The sequence below is a fragment of the Manacus vitellinus genome, unplaced genomic scaffold (genome assembly GCF_001715985.3).
Source record: "Manacus vitellinus isolate BGI_N305 unplaced genomic scaffold, ASM171598v3 scaffold_6_pilon, whole genome shotgun sequence".
NCBI classification, from domain to species: Eukaryota; Metazoa; Chordata; class Aves; order Passeriformes; family Pipridae; genus Manacus; species Manacus vitellinus.
In genome coordinates, this window is record NW_021940750.1 from 5,442,830 (window position 1) to 5,460,975 (window position 18,146).

General features: G+C 40.7%; 2 protein-coding genes across 2 annotated transcripts in view; one reads left to right on the top strand and one right to left on the bottom strand.

The window, feature by feature from the left end:
- The window catches only part of LOC103760775 (cytosolic phospholipase A2 beta), a 49,613-nt gene extending 40,606 nt beyond the window's left edge, over nt 1-9,007 (top strand). Inside the window, exons 17-21 of the mRNA XM_018082612.1 lie at nt 618-722; nt 1,351-1,536; nt 4,544-4,710; nt 5,243-5,429; nt 7,632-9,007. Of these exons, the coding sequence (XP_017938101.1) occupies nt 618-722; nt 1,351-1,536; nt 4,544-4,710; nt 5,243-5,429; nt 7,632-7,870 (884 nt within the window). The 3' untranslated portion in view covers nt 7,871-9,007. The remainder of the gene's footprint in view (nt 1-617; nt 723-1,350; nt 1,537-4,543; nt 4,711-5,242; nt 5,430-7,631) is intronic.
- A 2,965-nt stretch (nt 9,008-11,972) lies between these two features.
- The window catches only part of SPTBN5 (spectrin beta, non-erythrocytic 5), a 94,651-nt gene continuing 88,477 nt past the window's right edge, over nt 11,973-18,146 (bottom strand). The window contains exons 61-67 of the mRNA XM_029964235.1: nt 16,725-17,333; nt 15,840-15,911; nt 14,215-14,301; nt 13,703-13,794; nt 13,437-13,522; nt 12,839-12,974; nt 11,973-12,257 (exon numbers count right to left, since the gene is read on the bottom strand). Coding sequence (XP_029820095.1) covers nt 12,197-12,257; nt 12,839-12,974; nt 13,437-13,522; nt 13,703-13,794; nt 14,215-14,301; nt 15,840-15,911; nt 16,725-17,333 — 1,143 coding nt within the window. The 3' untranslated portion in view covers nt 11,973-12,196. The remainder of the gene's footprint in view (nt 12,258-12,838; nt 12,975-13,436; nt 13,523-13,702; nt 13,795-14,214; nt 14,302-15,839; nt 15,912-16,724; nt 17,334-18,146) is intronic.

The following is an 18,146-nucleotide window of genomic DNA, read 5'->3' on the forward strand; positions in this document are numbered from 1 at the left end:
CAGGCAGATTTTAAATCCTTGGGAGAGTTTTAGTTTTCATACCAAAACCAGGGGTCCAGTGGAGACAAAAAATATATTTCTCTCACTGTGAAGTCTGCTAGAGGTTGAATTTGTTCCTCATGTAAGTACCTGGCATGGGGCTTAATGATAAAGAATAGTTCTTTCTTTTCCAAAAGCAGACTCACATATGGAGCCAATTCTATTTTGACCCTGGACCAGTTGTAGTCCACAGAAACAAAATGTGCCTGAAAGGAAGAAATGGGTCTTAGATCAATTTAAAGAATAAATTGGTTTAAAGAAGGCCCTGATGCTTCACCATGCTTTTAAAGCCTGCTTCTCTCACAGCTACACAGTAAACACTTTAAAATATCATTTGGGTGATAAATACCTCTTGTTACTCTCTACTATGCAGTGAATGGTCTGTATGTAGTTCCCTCTTGAGAAAGAGCAGTGAAGTGCTGACACCATTATTTTTGAACTCTGTGAGACCTACTGCTTAAGCTGTGTTATGACAGGGTCTGTTTATGTGGGCCAATAATATGAGACATGGATACTTGTAATAGTCAGTGGTTAACATGTGGTAGGGCAGTGTTTTCACCATGTGATTTGGCTTGCAGGTCTTTGGACAAACATCTTTACTAGGAATTTGCTGGATGGCTTGTACTGGTCCTCAAATTCAAATGAGTTCTGGGAACGATGGGCCCAAGATATGGTAGATATAGGTAAGAGTTTAAAAATCAGTATTTATTTTTGACCAGATAATACTTCCTATTCAGGAGAAGCTTAAGAAAGGTACACTGTTGATGCTGTTTGTGAATAATCTCTCACATCTTCACTCTAAATTGCATGTTGTGTTGCCTCACTGTGGGTCTTCCAGAATAATTTTAATCCGTATCAGAATGATCACTATGTTATGTTTTCTTTCTTTTCTTTTTCCCTCCCCTACCCTCCTGTGCCCTGCCCTGCCCCTTCCCTTCTTTTCTTTTCCCCAGAGCCACACTTCATGCTAGTTACAAATGTTTTTCATTTCAAAATTCCTCCTGGTCTGTTATATGACTCTGCCCATGACTGCAAATGAGAAGGGTGGCTTTTACTTGTGGACAAAAGTACAAAGCCAGTATGTCATTTGAAAGAGTAAAAGACAAAAGCTGTGGTTGCTTTATAGAAAACCAAATATCTCTTTGTTTAAATGATATGGGTCATGTGCATGTGTTTTCCAGCAGCCTGCAAGAAACAGAGAGAAGAGGGACCCACAGAAAGAAAAGAAGGGCAGGTAGCCAGTAAATGGGCCTGGCAGAACAGGTTGCTGATTTTTTTCCCCTCTATTTCATAATTTCTTCTCTATTTCAGAAAAACATTCCCCTGAGGATGATATCACTGTCATCGAGCCTCCATCCTGTTTGTCAGGGAAGTTGTATGAAATGTTTCAGGACATTATGACCAAGCGCCCACTACTGGGAAAGTCTCATAACTTCCTGAGAGGCTTAGAATTTCATAAGGATTATATACATCAGAAAAAATTTATTGAATGGAAAGGTAACTGCAACAAAGAGTTAGCTGCATTGTGCAGGTAACATCTCAGATTTTTTTTTTTTTTTTAAACTTTGGAAAACTCACATTTAGAGATATTTTTTTCAGGGTTTGGAAATCTGTTGAGGTAGAACTATGTTCACAGTGTCTTTTGCTTTAGGGTAACAGGCTAAAATGAACTAGTCCATGGGCTGCTCTTTCCCTGCTGGAAGATATCTGTAATTTGTGTCAAACCATGCTCTTCTACAGGAAGTTCGTCACTCTGCATAGGTGCAGTAGTCCAAAGATTCATGAAGGGTAGAATCTTTTGAGGTCAAGAAACAAAGGTAACACCAGAAGCATAAAATAGCAGGTTATTATGTGGATCAGATGAAGGAAAGGACTGGTTGCGAGCCTGTGGTTGCCCATATGTCTGGTATTTCTGCCTGATGATTTATCCATCCAGAGACCTCTCTTTAACCCCTCAGAAACAGAAGTACCAAGATCCTGCTACAGAAAGTTGAAATCACATAGGGTTAGACTGTATGTATTAAACAAACAGAATATGTAGACTTGATGTATAAATGGAACAGCAATTTTCTATGGTCTGTGCTCTGCAGGAAGGCAAAGTAAACAGTCATAATAGTTTTACCTCAAAATCTATGAAACAATCTGTGAAATGATAGCAAGGTGATGGAGCTGAGGTTTTGTGGATCAGAAACCTTCCTATAATCCCACCACCCTCATTTATTCCATGAACAGGTAGCAGTGTGGGAGGACCCCACATTATCAAGGTTAATCCAACTTCAGCAAGAAAGTATGCGTTCTCTGCCTCCTCTGAGTCTTTCTCTTTGGCAACTTGTGTTTTCTTTCCCCTCTTTTATGCGAGTTACAGTATGTTTTGTCCCTTTCTGCCATTGCTACATGGTTTGATGACAATGGCAAGACATAGTGGTGCTTTTTTTGGATTAAGGCAAAGCTCACAGTGTGCTATCTGCTTTCAAAACGTTCAGTAAGCAAAAAGTCAGTGTCCTGAAAGAGTCTGCTCTTAGAAAGTAAATGAGAGAAGGAGAAAACAAGGAGCATAAGAAGGGTGGGTGAGAGAAGGAGCAAGCAAGTAGCTTAAGAAGGTGGATGAAGGATGAAATTGTTAGTCAGTAAATGTTAAAAAAAAGCTTTCCTTACATTTGCTGATTACCAGTTTTAAAGACAAATGGGTAGAAGCAGATTTCAAGGAGGATTTTGTGGAAGCGAGCATAGGAACACTAAAGACTATCTCCGGATAGACAATCTACAGATAAAGTAAAATATATGGAAAGCGTGAAGTCTGGTGAGGGAAAAGGGAAACTAAAAGTCTGGAGTGGGAAAATGACCAGATTTTCTATCTTCTTTTGGTTGCCTGCACAAGACCAAGCTAAACCCTAGGAGCAAGATGTCAGGTCTGTGAACAGAACTGATAGTCTTGTGGTAGGTGAAGTCTCCAGAATATAACTTTGTTTTAAAGGCTTCCCTACATCTGAGGTTATCTGACAGATTAAAACAAAATTTTAAATGTCTGCTTTTCCTGGTGAGATATTTCAGAACTAATATCGTGGAATTAGTGTAATGCGTTTACAGTACGGTTCATGCTTTCAAGGGAATTCCTGAGACAGGACTTCTTTAAAGAAAGTCTCTATTTGCATGTGGGATGGAAGAAGAGATTCTCACAAGAAAATGCCTTCTTGTAGTTCACATGTCCAGCCATGAATAAATGCTGCATATTTCCACCTCTGTGATAAGAAAAGGAAGGTAATGTAATTTCAACTAAAAATTTTCACTGGGCCAAAGACAAGTAAAAATCTCTGTTTCTTTTGTGAGGGACTGCAAGCAAATGTCTCTCATGACAGCAGAATCTGTGAATTCTCAGCAGCCTTGAATGCTAAAAGAAGCACATTTTGTAAAGAAAATGTGAGGAAATTTTGTGAGGAAATGGAAAAATTTTGAGTTATTACTTCAAGCTGCTGTGAAACATTCCAGGCTATGGAACAAGCTAGTTACTCTGTGCAGTTTAAATTCACACTACAGAATGAGGCCAAGGAAGCAGAGAGGTTGAATGAATTAAATGCTGCAGTATTTCTGTGACCAACAGTTTCTTAAAATGCCTAAACACAATAATTTAAGGCTCAAGTGTTCTGCTCTGGGCTTTCTACTTCATTTTGTGAACTTGAGGGACACCCTTAACCCATTTTTTGATACTTAAAACCATGGCAAAATGTTTCGTGTTTCATGGGACTAGAAGAGTACTAGGGGAACAATAGAGGACTTGCTGTCTACAGGACAAGTTGGTGAGGTTGCTAGCATAGAAATAAGAGTCTAACTATCAGAAACTGGCTTTAGATCTCAACTTACCAGTTGGTGTAATCCCCTTTTGGCTCTTTTTGGCATTAATGTGAGGTTTAATCAATTCAGGCAGTATTTTAAGCTGTGGGTAGGGGATACTGTGTGCATGATGTGGTATTTTTTTGCAGATAATTTATATGAGATCACTGAAAGCAGGTTGAAGTCAGATTTTTCAACATGGGAGAGGAGCCTAACCCTGAGAATACAAAAGCAAAAAAAGAGCAATGCAAAAATGCAGTGATGTATTGCATTTGTTAGCTGTGTTGCTACACTGTGAAATTGTTTTTGTTGTTTACATTTTTCCCAGTTCTTAGGGGGAAAAAAATCTGTTGAAGTCTGTATTCTGTGAAAAATGACTCCCCAGAGCAGCTGTGAGGTCAGTGGAGTCTGTGTATCACCTGTCCTCTTCCTGGCTGCCTCATGGCCTGCCTTTGTGAGTGTGTCTGGGAGAGTGTGGTAACAGGCCAGATGGGCCCAGATGTGCAGTCTAAAGGGCATGCTTCTGAGGCCATGTTTGTGGGCTTGTGTTATGGAGGGAGGTGACCCTGGTCTTGAGGCCAACCAAGAGGCAGCTCTTAACATGTAGCACAGACAGAATTACTCACTCCTCCTTTCCTAACAATGCAGCCCTAACTATATTCAAAATGTTTTTCAGACACTGTACTGGATGCTTTCCCTAACAATCTGACACCGCTGCAGAAATATCTTTGTCTGATAGATGTTGGCTATTTCATCAACACCAGTGGTGCAGCACTTTTCAAGCCAGAGAGGAATGTAGATGTCATTATATCCCTTGATTATGGTTTGGGGAGTGTGTTCAAGGTGAGAAGATTAACTTTGGTCTTTACAATTATGGTAAAACTATTATTATCTTATTAAAACTTTTAAGTAAGTGGCTCTCTAAATCTTGATCATATATTCAAGACCAAACCAGTCACTGTATCTTGGAGGAGGAAAGAAACTTACTTCAAGAACAGAACTATAGAAACTGTTAGGCTCTTTTCTCTATAGTGAATTACAGCATACACTTCCTAGGATCCTCAGGGAATTGCAGTAACAATTGTTTGCTGGAGACATGCCCTTGATCTCTCCTGCTCTGTCATGACAAATTCTAAATGTGGTTTTGGATCATTCTCTTCAGCTTGTAAAAAGCGTTATAAACTGATAAGAGGTGTCATCTGACTTGTGGTGAATGGTGGCCAAAAGTAGAGTTGTACTGCAGCTGCTTTGGACTACACATTCATTTCAGAGTGATTCTAGGGAATGAGTTAAGATGCCATAGTATTTCTAGGATACATGAGTAAACCTGATTCTTGGCTTAGAGCTTTAACTCCGTGACAATTTGTGTCCACAGCAATTAGAGATGACGTACAAATATTGCAAGATACAAAATATTCCGTTCCCCAAAGTGGAGCTAAGTGAAGAAGAAAAGAAGAACCCAAAGGAATGTTATGTCTTTTCGGATGCCGAGGACCCCAGAGCACCCATAGTAATCCATTTCCCCCTGGTGAATGACACGTTCAAGGAATTCAAGGAGCCAGGTAAATTCAGTCAACAAAACTATGTACTGTGCTCTACTCCTGGTATGTTTCCACTAATGACAGGCAGAAGAGCAACCTCTGTACACCTGCTGGTCATTCTCCACTTGCAAAGTATGGAGGACACAATCCCAGGCAACTCAGTGCCACACAGTGTTGGAAAGCATTGCCAGGAGTGGGTGGGTCTTCAGTTTTGTGAAAAACAAAACAAAACAAAAAATAACCCAGCCCCTGGAAAGCATCTGAATGTTTAATGAATGCAAGAGCAGGCAAAATGCCAAGGTTGCTGCAGTGCTCTGCCAGTGCACTCACAGGCTGCAGCTGCATGGCCGGCTGGACCTGGGGCCTCCTCTCTGGCCCTGTTGCTGTGGTTGGAAGAGAGGACCATGAACCACTTGTAGTGATCACCTACTTGCACCCAGCTCAGGAGCAGGTGAAATGGCTGCCTGCAGAGAGGGCATGTGGTGCTCTGTCTGGCCCAGTTATTAATGCAAGTAGTGCAGAATTGGTGGAGGCAGAAAGGCAAAATTCCAAAATTCTATTGTGTTTATAAGTAGGACCACAGCAGAATGGGTGTCTCTGAGGCAGCATTTGGAGAAGGGTAGGAACAGCAGCAAGACATTTTAAGTAGAGGTCCTTTCTGCTCTGCTATTCACCGATGCTCAGTGAATATGTGCAGTAAGAGCTAACCGAGAAAACCACATTTAGAAACTCTATGGATGAAAAGAGGAAATACCCTGTAGGCTTGTTCAGTGGTTGGAGATGGTCCAGATGGCAATGTGTGGTGAGATCTGGTCATTGAGCAGTGGCTGGCAGGTAAAGAAGGTGAGGTTTTTGGAATCTCTCTGAATGAAAGATAGATGAGATGATGCAGAGCAAAGCAGCTGCTGCAGCTTCTCAGTGCTCCAGGCACAAATTGGTGAGCTATGACGCTCACTTCAATGTCTCTAGCAGTTGGTGATTCATCCATCAAGCTGACAACTAGCAACTGATGTGGGTAGTTGTGGGAGGAAGGTCCTTGGCAACCTGGTTTTGTGGATTTCAATTTTAACAGTGGAGCTTTTTGTTTCTAGGCGGATGAGAGACACCTTGTGGAATGTGGGTACTTTTTTCTTGTTTTTAACTATTTAAATTCCAAAGAGACTCAATTTGTGAAGTGCCCATTTACAATGCAAGTATTATAGACTGTGCTTTTGTGTGCTTGAGGCAGATGCAGCTTTATATGGATGTGGGTAACACAGATAATATCTCTCTGAATATTGGGAGGCTCAATAAAGCAACACTGAATATTTTAATACAGCCACTTTTAGTGACAGCGTGTGCCCAGGACCCTGATATCACGCTGCCCTGAAACCACTAGGTTAGACTAAAACCTGATATTTCTCAAGCAAAATTCATGTCAGTTCATGAGCTTCTGGTTGACATCATAAGGAATATCTCAGCAGTCTTTGTAGTCCTGGTGACAGTCCTCTCACATTACATTTGTGTTTTGGGCATATTTGGTTCAGACTGCAAGGAGATAGGCAAAAAAAAACCCAGCAAGAAATGTAGCTAAATTTTTGTAGAAACATAAATATGAGACTGCAGAAGTCCCTGGTGCAAAAATACTGGCCTAACAGGGATTATGGATGTTGCCAATTCCAAGAGGCTGAGTTAACTCAAGGCCAAGCTGGAGTTTGCTAAGAGTCTGATGTGAGGTCCTCTGGTCCATCTGTACCTACACACGCTGCAACAGGCAATGCTATGTGGTTAGCATCACAAGGCCTCCTTGTATGTACTCACTCTAGCTGGCAAATGTGCACTTGTCCCCTGTCACTGTTAACTGAGGGGTGATCATGGATTTTGAAAGGTGTTCCACGTGTGTGTCTTGTCTGAGAGTCAGAGTTACGGGGTTTGGGAAAGGATGTGGACCCATGGGCACACTGCCAGGAATAACTGTCTGCAGGGGCAGGATAAGGAGGAATGTAAGGATTTGTGCCAGCTCTGCTGAGGGATTTCCAGGATGGAGCCTTAGCAGGAGGGGAGGGAGGAGTACCTGGGAAAAGTGACCAGGAATGACTCTTTCAAGCTGTGGGGTGGGTTTGTAGTAATTCCTGGGGGTTGTTTTTAACAGTGGGTTCTGCCAAGTAGATCAGTCCCCTACAACACCGTGTATTTAGTACTCCAGATTCAGCTCACTGTGGTGGTTTTTGTCTTACTCTGCAGGGGTAAAGCGTGGTCACTCAGAGATGGAAGAAGGCAAAGTAAATCTGGAGAACAGCTGCTCACCCTACTACCTCATTAGGCTAATCTACTCCTCTGAAAATTTTGATAAACTCGTGAACCTGAGCAAATACAACATCCTCAATAACAAAGACATACTCCTCCAGGCAATCCAGAGTGCTGTAGAACGGAAGAGAAGCAGCAGGACTGGGAATGTCTCCAGCTACTCTGGATACCCCTAGGCTGGGTTTTTGCACTGTTTCCTACTGAAGGCTATGGCAGCACACTGGAACACATCACAGTCACATTGCAACACATCACAGTGTTCATTATTTGCAGAAAACTGAGGAAACCTGTACATTTCTCATCTTGCCTTGTTCAAGCTCCTAGCTTTCAAAAGGGTTTATTTAATCTTTTTCCCCCACGTTTTCAGCCCACAAGAGCCTCACAGTGTGGTCTTACTTGTTAAGAAATTAAGGTCCTGGTTAGCAGAGACCTCTCAGGATCTCCCTGATGTTATATGATATGGTGGTGCTAGATAGTTTCTTGTATGTGCCTGTCCTTTCAACCCTGAGCCCATTATTGATGTCTTTTCAATGCTTCATTACAAACCAAGTCCTGGCCATTTGCATTCAGTAATGTCCAGATTTTCAGATAGGCTGAGCAACTAGAATTTGCACTGAATTGGTGGGCTCAGCTTTGAAGTCAGGCCAAAGAATCATGCATATATATGTGAACAATGTCCAAACTGCAACGTGGACAGTCACGTTCTGTCTGGCCAATTCCCCTTGCTGATTTAGAAGTTACTCCTCTTTTTTCTTCAAGAGTTTGACGCAGAAACGCTGCTCCAAATGCCACAAAAGGGGCAGTTACATTTCAAGGAGAGATGATGTTAGCTGCAGTGAGTGAGTACGGTTCTTTTGAGCGTTGGCTGGAGGAAAAGTTCTGAATAAAGCGTGAGTAATTGCATTGATTTATACCAGCAGTGCCTCTATGCGTTAAAATGGCAAGAGCCTGAAACAAACTTATGATAGCAGAAGCTTGAGAGGAATAATTACCATAGACTCAAGTACATTTAATTAAATAATCATGACCAAGCCATAAGCTGGTGCTCCTTATGGATGTAAACTGAATGTACGACAACATAACTCACTAACAGAATGCATAGCCATTATATTTTCACAGCCAGAAGATTTTTACCTTTTATAGTCTTCTATCCCTAATATTACGGACAAAGTATTTTTAAAAGGTGCTACACAAAATAGGGCATGAATAATAAAAAAAGGGAATTCTCTATCATGCCTCCTTGTTGGAGGAAAATATTTGGAAAAATAACACCTGGTTTTCATTTGCTTTGGAGTGCAGTGAGAGATTTTTGCCTTAAAGAAACCCCTCCCTATAACCTGCTTGGACAGAACACAAACTGATTCCATGATGACTGCAAAGAGGCTATGTGCTCCCATGTCTCATGTCCTGGTGCACTCTGATTCACCTAGGCTCCACAGACATTTGGTGTTTGACCCCCTGCTTGCCCTGGCTGGAAAGGATGGACAAGAAGTGAGTAACACCATCATGCTGTCCATCTCGTATTCTCACTGCTCTTAGGACATCAAATTATTGCCCACATTTTCCAGCATTACACTATTACACAGGAGCTGCAAAGGTTTGAGCTGGAGGAGAGGGCTGGGGGCTGAACAGTTAGGGGGGAGTCCCAATAACAGCAACTGATAGCAGCTAGGTAGCTGTGGGCAGGGAAGGTGGAATCTCACTTTACCAGGTGAACTGTCACCAAAATTTGTGCCAACACTTAAAGTCAGGTTGGGGACTGTTGTTCACTTTTGCAGCTGGAGGCACAGACAAGCATATACCCTTTCATCTCCTTGGGGCCCCATGTGCTACCACTGTAGCCTTAAATGATAATAGTTTTATCAAATATATTTTTGTGTTTCAGGGCTTGAAATTGTGTGAGGGCTCTATCATTGCCTGTCAGAGTGCCTTTTTGTTTTATTTTGGTTACTTTTTTGGTTTTGTAACATGACATGGATGTGACACATGGGAACACGTTTAGTGGTGAACTTGGCAGTGCTGAGTTAACGGTTGGACTCGATGGTCATAGAGGTCTTTTCCAACTTAAATGATTCTACGATTCTATGACATTAAGGGAGTACGTTGCTGGCTTGATGGTGTGGCAGGAGGACCTGGAGGGCATCTGTGAGGGCAGAGGCTGCTGGAGGACTCTGCAGGGTGAAGGGACCTACACCTGACACAGTCTTGTCTGTGCAGCTTCTTGGGAAGTGGTAGCTGGTACAGGCTGTCTCTCAAAGCACACCTGAGCTGTGGTTCACAGCATTCTGATATGCACAGCCCCGAACTCATAGAACTATAGAGCAGAGTTTCAGCAACATGAGGCCGATCAGTGATCTGTGCTCTGGACTGGTCCTTGGTCCTTGTTCTTTTTGGATATACAGCGAGTCTAAGGGCTTCTGACATTTTGTGTGTTTGTTCCCCAAAGGTTGTGGTTTCATTTTTTTACCTTGGCCCCATTCTTGCCTGGCCTTGTGCCACATGTTCTAGTAACTGCTAACTGTTCTTCAGAGAAATTGCTTGCTTGTGTCTTTTAACCATTTAATAATATATTAATTAAAATATAATAATATATTAATTAATAAAATATTGTGAAGGAACACCAGATCCATGAAACTTTATGCACTTAAACACAAGACAATTTTTTTTCCACTTGTATTAGCAGTATTTACTGCTAAATGCCTGCTGAGAACTTCATAGGGCATTTGCTGGTTTCAAGATTGGATGGAAAAATCTGGGAGAAGATCTCCAGGTTTACAAAGGCATAGAGAGCCTTGGAAAAAGTGGAACAAAATCTGCTTCCTGTGGTAAAACCCTCTTCAGTGGAATGGCACAAGGCAGGGTAAAGAGGCAGCTGTACTAAGCCACAACCAAGGCACAGCTTTGTTTTGCCTCTTGGTGGTTTGACCTAAGTGAGTATAGAAGGCTGCCTTTCTTGATAACTTTGCTGTTTTCAGTTGAATGATAAGTTTAAATGGTAAGTTTAAAATATTTTAAAAAAATGTTAGGTTTTTTGTGTTTTGTTTTTGTTTGTTTGTTTGTTTTTTGGGTTTTTTGTTTGGTTGTTTTGGGGTTTTTTTGTTGGTTTTTTTGTTGTTGGTTTTTTTTGTTTTGTTTTGTTTTGTTTTTAAATAAAAGCAGGTAAAAATGATCAACAATAATGAAAATTCATCAGTTTCCCATTACTTTCATGTGCTGGGTTTTTTGGGTTTTTTTTGGTGACAGGCAGCAGCTCCAGCTGAGGTACAGCAGATGAGAGAGCTGGACTAGCCAAAAAAAAATAAATTATTAGATCACCTTGTTGGATGCAAGTGACTGATCTGAATAATTCTAAATTTAAACTCTAGATGTTGCATGTACCCAGAAAGTATTTACATAAACTTGGTGTAAAGGGTTCTCCTTCCCTTCCACTGGAGAATTAGTCAGGGCAGAGGAGAAGACTGCAAGGAAAGAATGAGAGTCATACTTCAGATGGGCTAGAAAAGGACCAAGGCTGAAGTCCTTGTCAGAGGTTTTAGGGACTTGAAGCTTTAGCTTCCATCTGTCAAAGAAGAGCCCCCAGCCACTATGACCTGGGGGTAAAAAATGTCCTTTCTTCCCATCTTCATGCTAGATAACTTTGGCTCAGCAACAGAGATAAGTCGGGGAAAATATATATATATATTCGTCCCCATGGTTACACCATACACACAAGCTCCAAGCATGTGGAGCTTGCTGCTTGGGGACTAGACCTCCTCCTTGCTAACCTGCATTTCCTCTCCTTTTACACTGAACGAGTGGTTGTTCATGCCTTATTTTAGATTCAGATTCCATTAAAAATGAGTAACACTGCAGGACTTTTCTTATTCCTGATAACTTCATTCAGAAAGAATTGGCAAATAGGGAATTTTTGATTAATGTGTTGTAAAAAGGCAAGACTGTGGAGACTACAAAACACTGCAGGAAGTATATAGCAAACATTACCTTTGGGTGCACAGACCACCGAAGCCTCTTTAATCTAATCTGTTGGTATCTGCAAATCCACTTGCAGGTGGCTGTAGTTCAATCACAGCTTGCACCTCATGCTCTGCTAGGTGCTCCCCACTCCTGTCTTGCAGAGTCATTCCACTTGAGCTGTCTGGCTTAAAGGTGCCTCTGCTCTTCTCTGAGGTAACTCAGAGTAGATATCACTTGTGTGGTATGCTGAATGACAGAGTTGTCATACACATAAAAGTATACCAGAAGCAGTCCTGTTTAATTGTATTTAAAGATTTTATGAGATTTAATACATAATTTAAAAAGTTTCAAGGGAACCGATTACCTTAAAACATATCCATATATTTCCAGAGGGCTGAGTTAAGATATAATGATCTGGTATTCCTTGAGGCAAATATAATTTTTCTCTTCCTGCTTCTAGTAGAGATGGAAGCAGTTTTGTTTTATTTCCACTTTGTTCTAGACTTAGGGTGGTGATGGAGGCTTGTGTCCCTGCAGTCTCATCTTCCTTAAAATCTGGAAAATTCTGCAGACTTTCTCTCCGCTTTGATTTTGAAGGATGGTGTTCTCCTATCAACAATAAGCATCACCAGAAAATCAGGTACAATCTAGAGTAGTTTAAATAACTCTGTATATATAAGAACTTGCAAGGCATCTAGCTCAGCAGCAAAAGTCTGCCTGGTAGCAGGACTAGGATTTCATATCATAGTCTGCAAGTTTTTTACAGTCTCCAAATGCAACAGAAAGTGATTTACAGGAGCCAAATTTCTGAATTTGGCTATGGCTATGTTTTCCATGTCTGTGTCTCCCCCGAGCCTCCTTTTCTCCAGGTAAACAATCCCAGCTCCCTCAGAGGCTCCTTGTAAGACTTTTTTCTCTAGACTTTTCACCAGCTTTGTTGTCCTTCTTTGGATACACTCCAGCTTTCTTGAAAGTGAGGGGCCTAGAACTGAACACAGGACTCAAGGTGTGACCTCACCACTGCCAAGTACAGTGGATGATCACAGCCCTAGTCCTGCTGGCCACACTATTTCTGTGACATTAGTGACAGAGGAGTAGGACTTTTTGACCTCAGGGCAGTCTGTAGGTGACTGCTACCTGAGCACGAACAGCGCTGACATCTGTTCAGCTTTGTGGCACAGAACCCATACCTCACGAGTGAGCTTTTGCTGGTCAGTCTTTCAGCAGAGTCCCTGTCTGTAAAGTCCCACAGTCTTTTCTGGGAGGTCTCTGTATTTGAAGTGAAAGGTTGCACCATCACTGTGGAATGTGATCTGTTGCTGTTTCCTGCAAGGTCAAAAATACGCACAAATAAAAGCCTTCTGAAGTAGCATTAGAGGCAGAGTTTGCCTTTTCTGGGTCCATAACAATTTTCTCTGTTCTTTGACTTCCTTTCCAGTAAGCCACTGCTTAGAGAAGTGTCCAGAAAGAGATTTAGATTCAGCAGAAAAGCTGTTGATCAGGATCCAAGGCAGCTCCTTAATAAAATACAATCCTTGGGCAAGGCTTGGAAATAACCTGATGTTGGCCACAGTACAACTGAAAGGCTGCTTTGTGAGTCACCCTGGGCATTCTCCTGCCAGGTCACTACATCACAAGGTGGCAGGTGACCTGTGTACTGCTGTCTAACAGAGGCAAAAAGGACAGCTCAAACTGCGCTGAACTAAGGACACTTCCTCATTCTCTTCTCTTTCTTTCATCATCACTTGCTAAAAACACAGCTCATTCTTGAAGGAAGTGAGAATGTACCTATATTATTCTGTAGTGATTGTAGCCAGTCCTCCATCAGTGTCTGAGAAGGTGCTGCAAAGTAATACTCTGCCCCATCTCTCAACCTGTAAATGAGGATAGAAGTTGAATTCTAGTTAGTTTTGCCTTATACCTTCTGTCTTGGTGAGTGTAAGACATATCAGTTATGCCTCTGAACAACATACAGTCTTAGGTGACTGCAGGCAAATGTAACTGTACAGGTAGCTGTGTAGCTTTTCATTTGCACACTTCTCCACAAGACTTACCGCAACATGAAGCTGTTCTCTTTCCTGGTGTAATTTATTAGCTTCTCACATTTGGAGCCTGCAATACTGAGGGAGAGGAGTGTGGATGTGTTCTGAAGTGGGATAAAATAAAAACAAAATGTCTTCTGCGTCTGTTCTGCTAGGATTCAATTCCATACCAACCTGCAGGCTAACTAGACACCCATATTTTTATGCCACTAACTTTATAACTAGGATCACTGAATAGAAAGAACTACAGAGGAACAATGGATGATTGCATTGTATCTTGAAGGTGAATCTTGCATAAGATACTTCTTTTAAGGAATATCCTTGAAAATTTATGAAAACTTATTATTCTGTTTTATAGTTGGTATCAGTTGAATAATTGCTGAATTTTCATTCAGCTGACATTTGAAAGAGAACTGATTACCCCTAACCCAAACCAAAGCAAATGTTTTTAAATGTAATCTTTTAAATGCACTTTTACATAGGTAGACAGAGAGATTGCTAGAAAGAGTCAAAAACTGAATTACCTTAGATGCTTCTTTTTCATCATTATAGAAATCAAGCTTTAATCCATCAAGTTTTACATAGAAGGATTTCCAAGACCTTGAACCTGGCTACATGAATAGAAATGGTAATAAAATTCAGTCATTAATTATATATTTTATAGGAGTAGTGAAATCTTTCATATGCAACTTCCCCAAGAAGCCAGGAGCTATCCATATTATGATCACAGAAGTTCTCTTAGTCATTATTATCTCCTAGAAGAGCAGAACCTACTATAGTTTCTGGTGAGGGTGATTCAAGAAGGGCTCTCTATGAGTCAGGACTGAACAAATGACATAACCTGGCTCAAGCAAGCTTGGTATACCATCTTGGCCAGCGACATCTTTGAAGGTGGATAATCAAAGTTATGTCTAATTTTTGGCCACTAAAATTTTTTCCTAGCTGGAACACCAGCCCCTGCCTGCTGGTCACAGGCTAGTTTTGTCAAGTGTGTGGTTTCAACCTAATGTGGCTGCTGAACTCTTCTTAATTTCTTAAACTAACCCCAGTGGAATGCTACTGAACAATGTGCAAAAGCCAACCCCAAGTATGTATTACTGTAAGGTTTTAGTTTAGTGCCATGAGACTCTTCTGGATGAAGGATCCTATTACTTTTGTATATTCATATTTTGTTATGTCAGTGAATCAAGTTGACAATTTGGTAATTCAGAGAAAAGGAAAGAAAAAAGTTCTGAGGAACGTAAGTCATATTTTTTTTGTTTGGTAATATGGAAGTTTGGTATCACTGCAAACTAAATTCTATATATACAGAAGAGAAGAAAAACTAAATTTCTCTTCCAGAAGATGGAGTCCATACCAGATTCAGTTTTTAAAAGAGGTCTTTCAAGTTAAAAAATTTGGGGGAAACAATCTATGGGACAAATAATCCAAGACAACTTTATGTGCAAGACCTCAGGAAACACTGAGATGTATACAGATTGGTGGTGAATATTAGAAAATTTCCTGCCCTGTTATGATCATTAGGCTTCTGACCTGAAGTGGTATTATTTCCCAGGATAAGAATTTAGATTTCCGTTTCATTCAAATCCAGATTTAAGAAACCAATTCTTCAAAGATAAACAGAACTTTAATTCTCTTCTAGCACAGTTAGAAAATATAAGTATTGGGAGCATGGGACTGAGGGCTTCCATTGCCAACAAACTATCACATGCTGTTATAGGATCATGAAGCTTTAGGTTTTTTGGGGTGTGGGTTTTTTTTTTTACTTTTTGGTCTTGATGTTTTTTGGTTTTTTGTTGTTTTTTTTTTTCTAATATTGGTGGGTTTTTTTTCCAATTCAGTTGATATACTGAAACCTGTGTTTATAACTAGGAAATGTAGTTAACATGTTCATACAGCCTAGACTCTGGTTCATACATCCATTAAATGTATGACTCCCATGTCAGGCAAAAATTACCTCGTCTCTTAAGGACTTGATCAGGTACTGCCAAAGTCAGTGGACACCTCCTAATACATTTTAGGATAACTGAAGCAAACCCCTAGTACTGAGCTCCTCTTCAGCAGGGGATTATCCTGAAGAAATCTGAGCAGGTCTGGACTATAATCCAAGGAAAATGAAAAAACCCAGAGTGATGGCATTTGTTTCTACCTGTTGTCTTCCTGGAAGGACCTGGTCTCTCTTCTCTAAGAAACCCTCCATGTTCTGGAGACTTGCAGAAACCTGAGACACACAAGAACATTGCTACTTAACTTTAAAATGTCCCTTAAGCATAGGTTAAAATTTCTGAAGGTCTTTTTTAGATAAATTCCATGCAAAGAAACTAATCTTCCTCTAGCCTTTACATTAACAGCACAGCTAGAAATCCTTACTATGTTGCAATCATATCTTTGATATACTACCTAAATGAAGAGAATTCACATCCTTCTAGAGCAATTTGCTTATGAAATTTGCTCTATCATATTGTTAATTAATATTATTTTTATATTATTAACTACATTTTACAACTTAAATGGTTCAAGTTATTCATACCACCTCTATAAATACTGAGTTACACCAATGTATAGTGTTGTACTGGTACACTTGGGTATGTGACAAACACATTCCTCTCAGAGTACAGGAGTACAGGAGTGATGAGTTAACAGTGTGTTTCCTGCCTGGGTGAGCAGGAATTGTTGGTTCTAGTCTTGCGCAAGTCAGCTCTTTGGCAAGTGTGCCATTAAGTCCTGCCTCTCTCTGACTTCTAAACTCAGTGGACATTAAGCACTGCTACCTCACATAGAGGGTGTAGGTAAATCTGCAGTCTTGCCTCTTTGTGAGACAGCATCTCCTGGCTGTTTTTAGGTGCTCTGTTGAGTATTCAGCAGCCGGAATAACCTCAAGTTTGGGAAAGAAAAACAGAAACCGATGTAGTTGTTAAGACCTAGTCTATAAAGCTGAGCAAATTAAAAATGGTTTTAAGCTTTACATAGCTGCTTAAGTCAACTGTCATCGTGGAAAGTGTTTCAATTGCAAAGGCACATTCTGTGGGCTTACCGAAGACGTATTCTCTAGTCTCTCCCGAGAGGAGTTAGACAGCAGTAAGTTTGGTGATATATCTAGGGACCTTTGTCCAGGCTCGGGTGGTGTTGCCATTAGTTTGAAGATAGAGGAGCCTATAGCGCTTTTTTCTTGAGGAGATAGGTGGTCTGTGGCACGAGATTCTGACAAACTGCTACTGTGTTGCTGGTTTATAGGAGTGGGAGACAAAGGAGAGCTTAAAGAACCGTGACTTTCCAAAGAACTAGCTTGTGGACCCACCATCTTTGGTGTAGGTGGAGGGATAATCTCACTGAGCCTTGTTTCAGCTTTCATTTCTGTTTTTTTGCTGCTCAGCACTTCAGGGACATCCTCAGCAATGACTTGTTGGAACCTTGTTGGAGATTTTTCAACAGGGGAGAAAATAGTTTCAAGTGGGGCCCTCCAGGACAGGCTGGGGAAGGGCACAGATGGCAGTGGCATTGTGCTCTTTATCTCTGTCACTTTTGGTGGTGTATTCCTTCTGTCAGATGTTTTTCTTTTCAGAGAGGGAACCCGTACAACTTTGCCTTTATCCTTATGCTCACTGTCTTCTGTGTCCACTTGTTTCAGAAGATTCATTTCTCTCTGTAGGACAGAAGTATTAAATTTTTTAAATTACCTTCATTGCATTTATGGATACTTACCTAAGATTTTTATTATTTTAAGCAGGAATCATTTTTCAAATACACTGTCACCTGGCATTGAATTTTAAGGCCTGTTCCTCTGTTGGCATTCTTAGAGCTAGATCTGAACTTAATTGCTATGTGCTAAGCATTATTTTGTTACCCAAACCATGAATACTAATGGCAGTTAATCTCAAATACAGTGAATCCTGACCTTGCTAAGTTCTCTAGAAGCTGATTTTTTAATAAGCTCCAGAGAACTTATGCTCCTTTTTTGTGTCACTGCTTCTTTAAGTTTTCTGTAAGAGCACTGAGTATCTAGGGGTGTTGTCAGGGAAAATTTTAGAGGAAAGGACCTTTGTCCCTTCATTTAGCCAATTTGCAAATCAAATGAAATGAATGAAAGACAGATTTGGCCAAGCTAATTTTTAGCCTAATGTCAAATACAAAAGCTATGTTTTGCTGGTTATTTCAGGAAAATAATTAAAACCTCCCACATTGAAACAGGATCTGAGAGACTCAGTGAATGTATTTTGGTACTTATCACAATCCATTGTAAAACTCTGATGTCAGAAGGAAAAAGGCCTATCAGTGCTTTTATTTCCCTTTATTTTCAGCCCTTTGCTATCATCTAGAATGCTCAGGTAGCTCCAACTCCCTACTGAACTCCCGAATAAAGCAAAATTTCTCCATCTGTGTAGCGAGGGATCACACCACTTCTCACACTCTTTTTGCTTCTCCTAACAGAAGAAAACTTCCACTTCTTCCCTAGAGC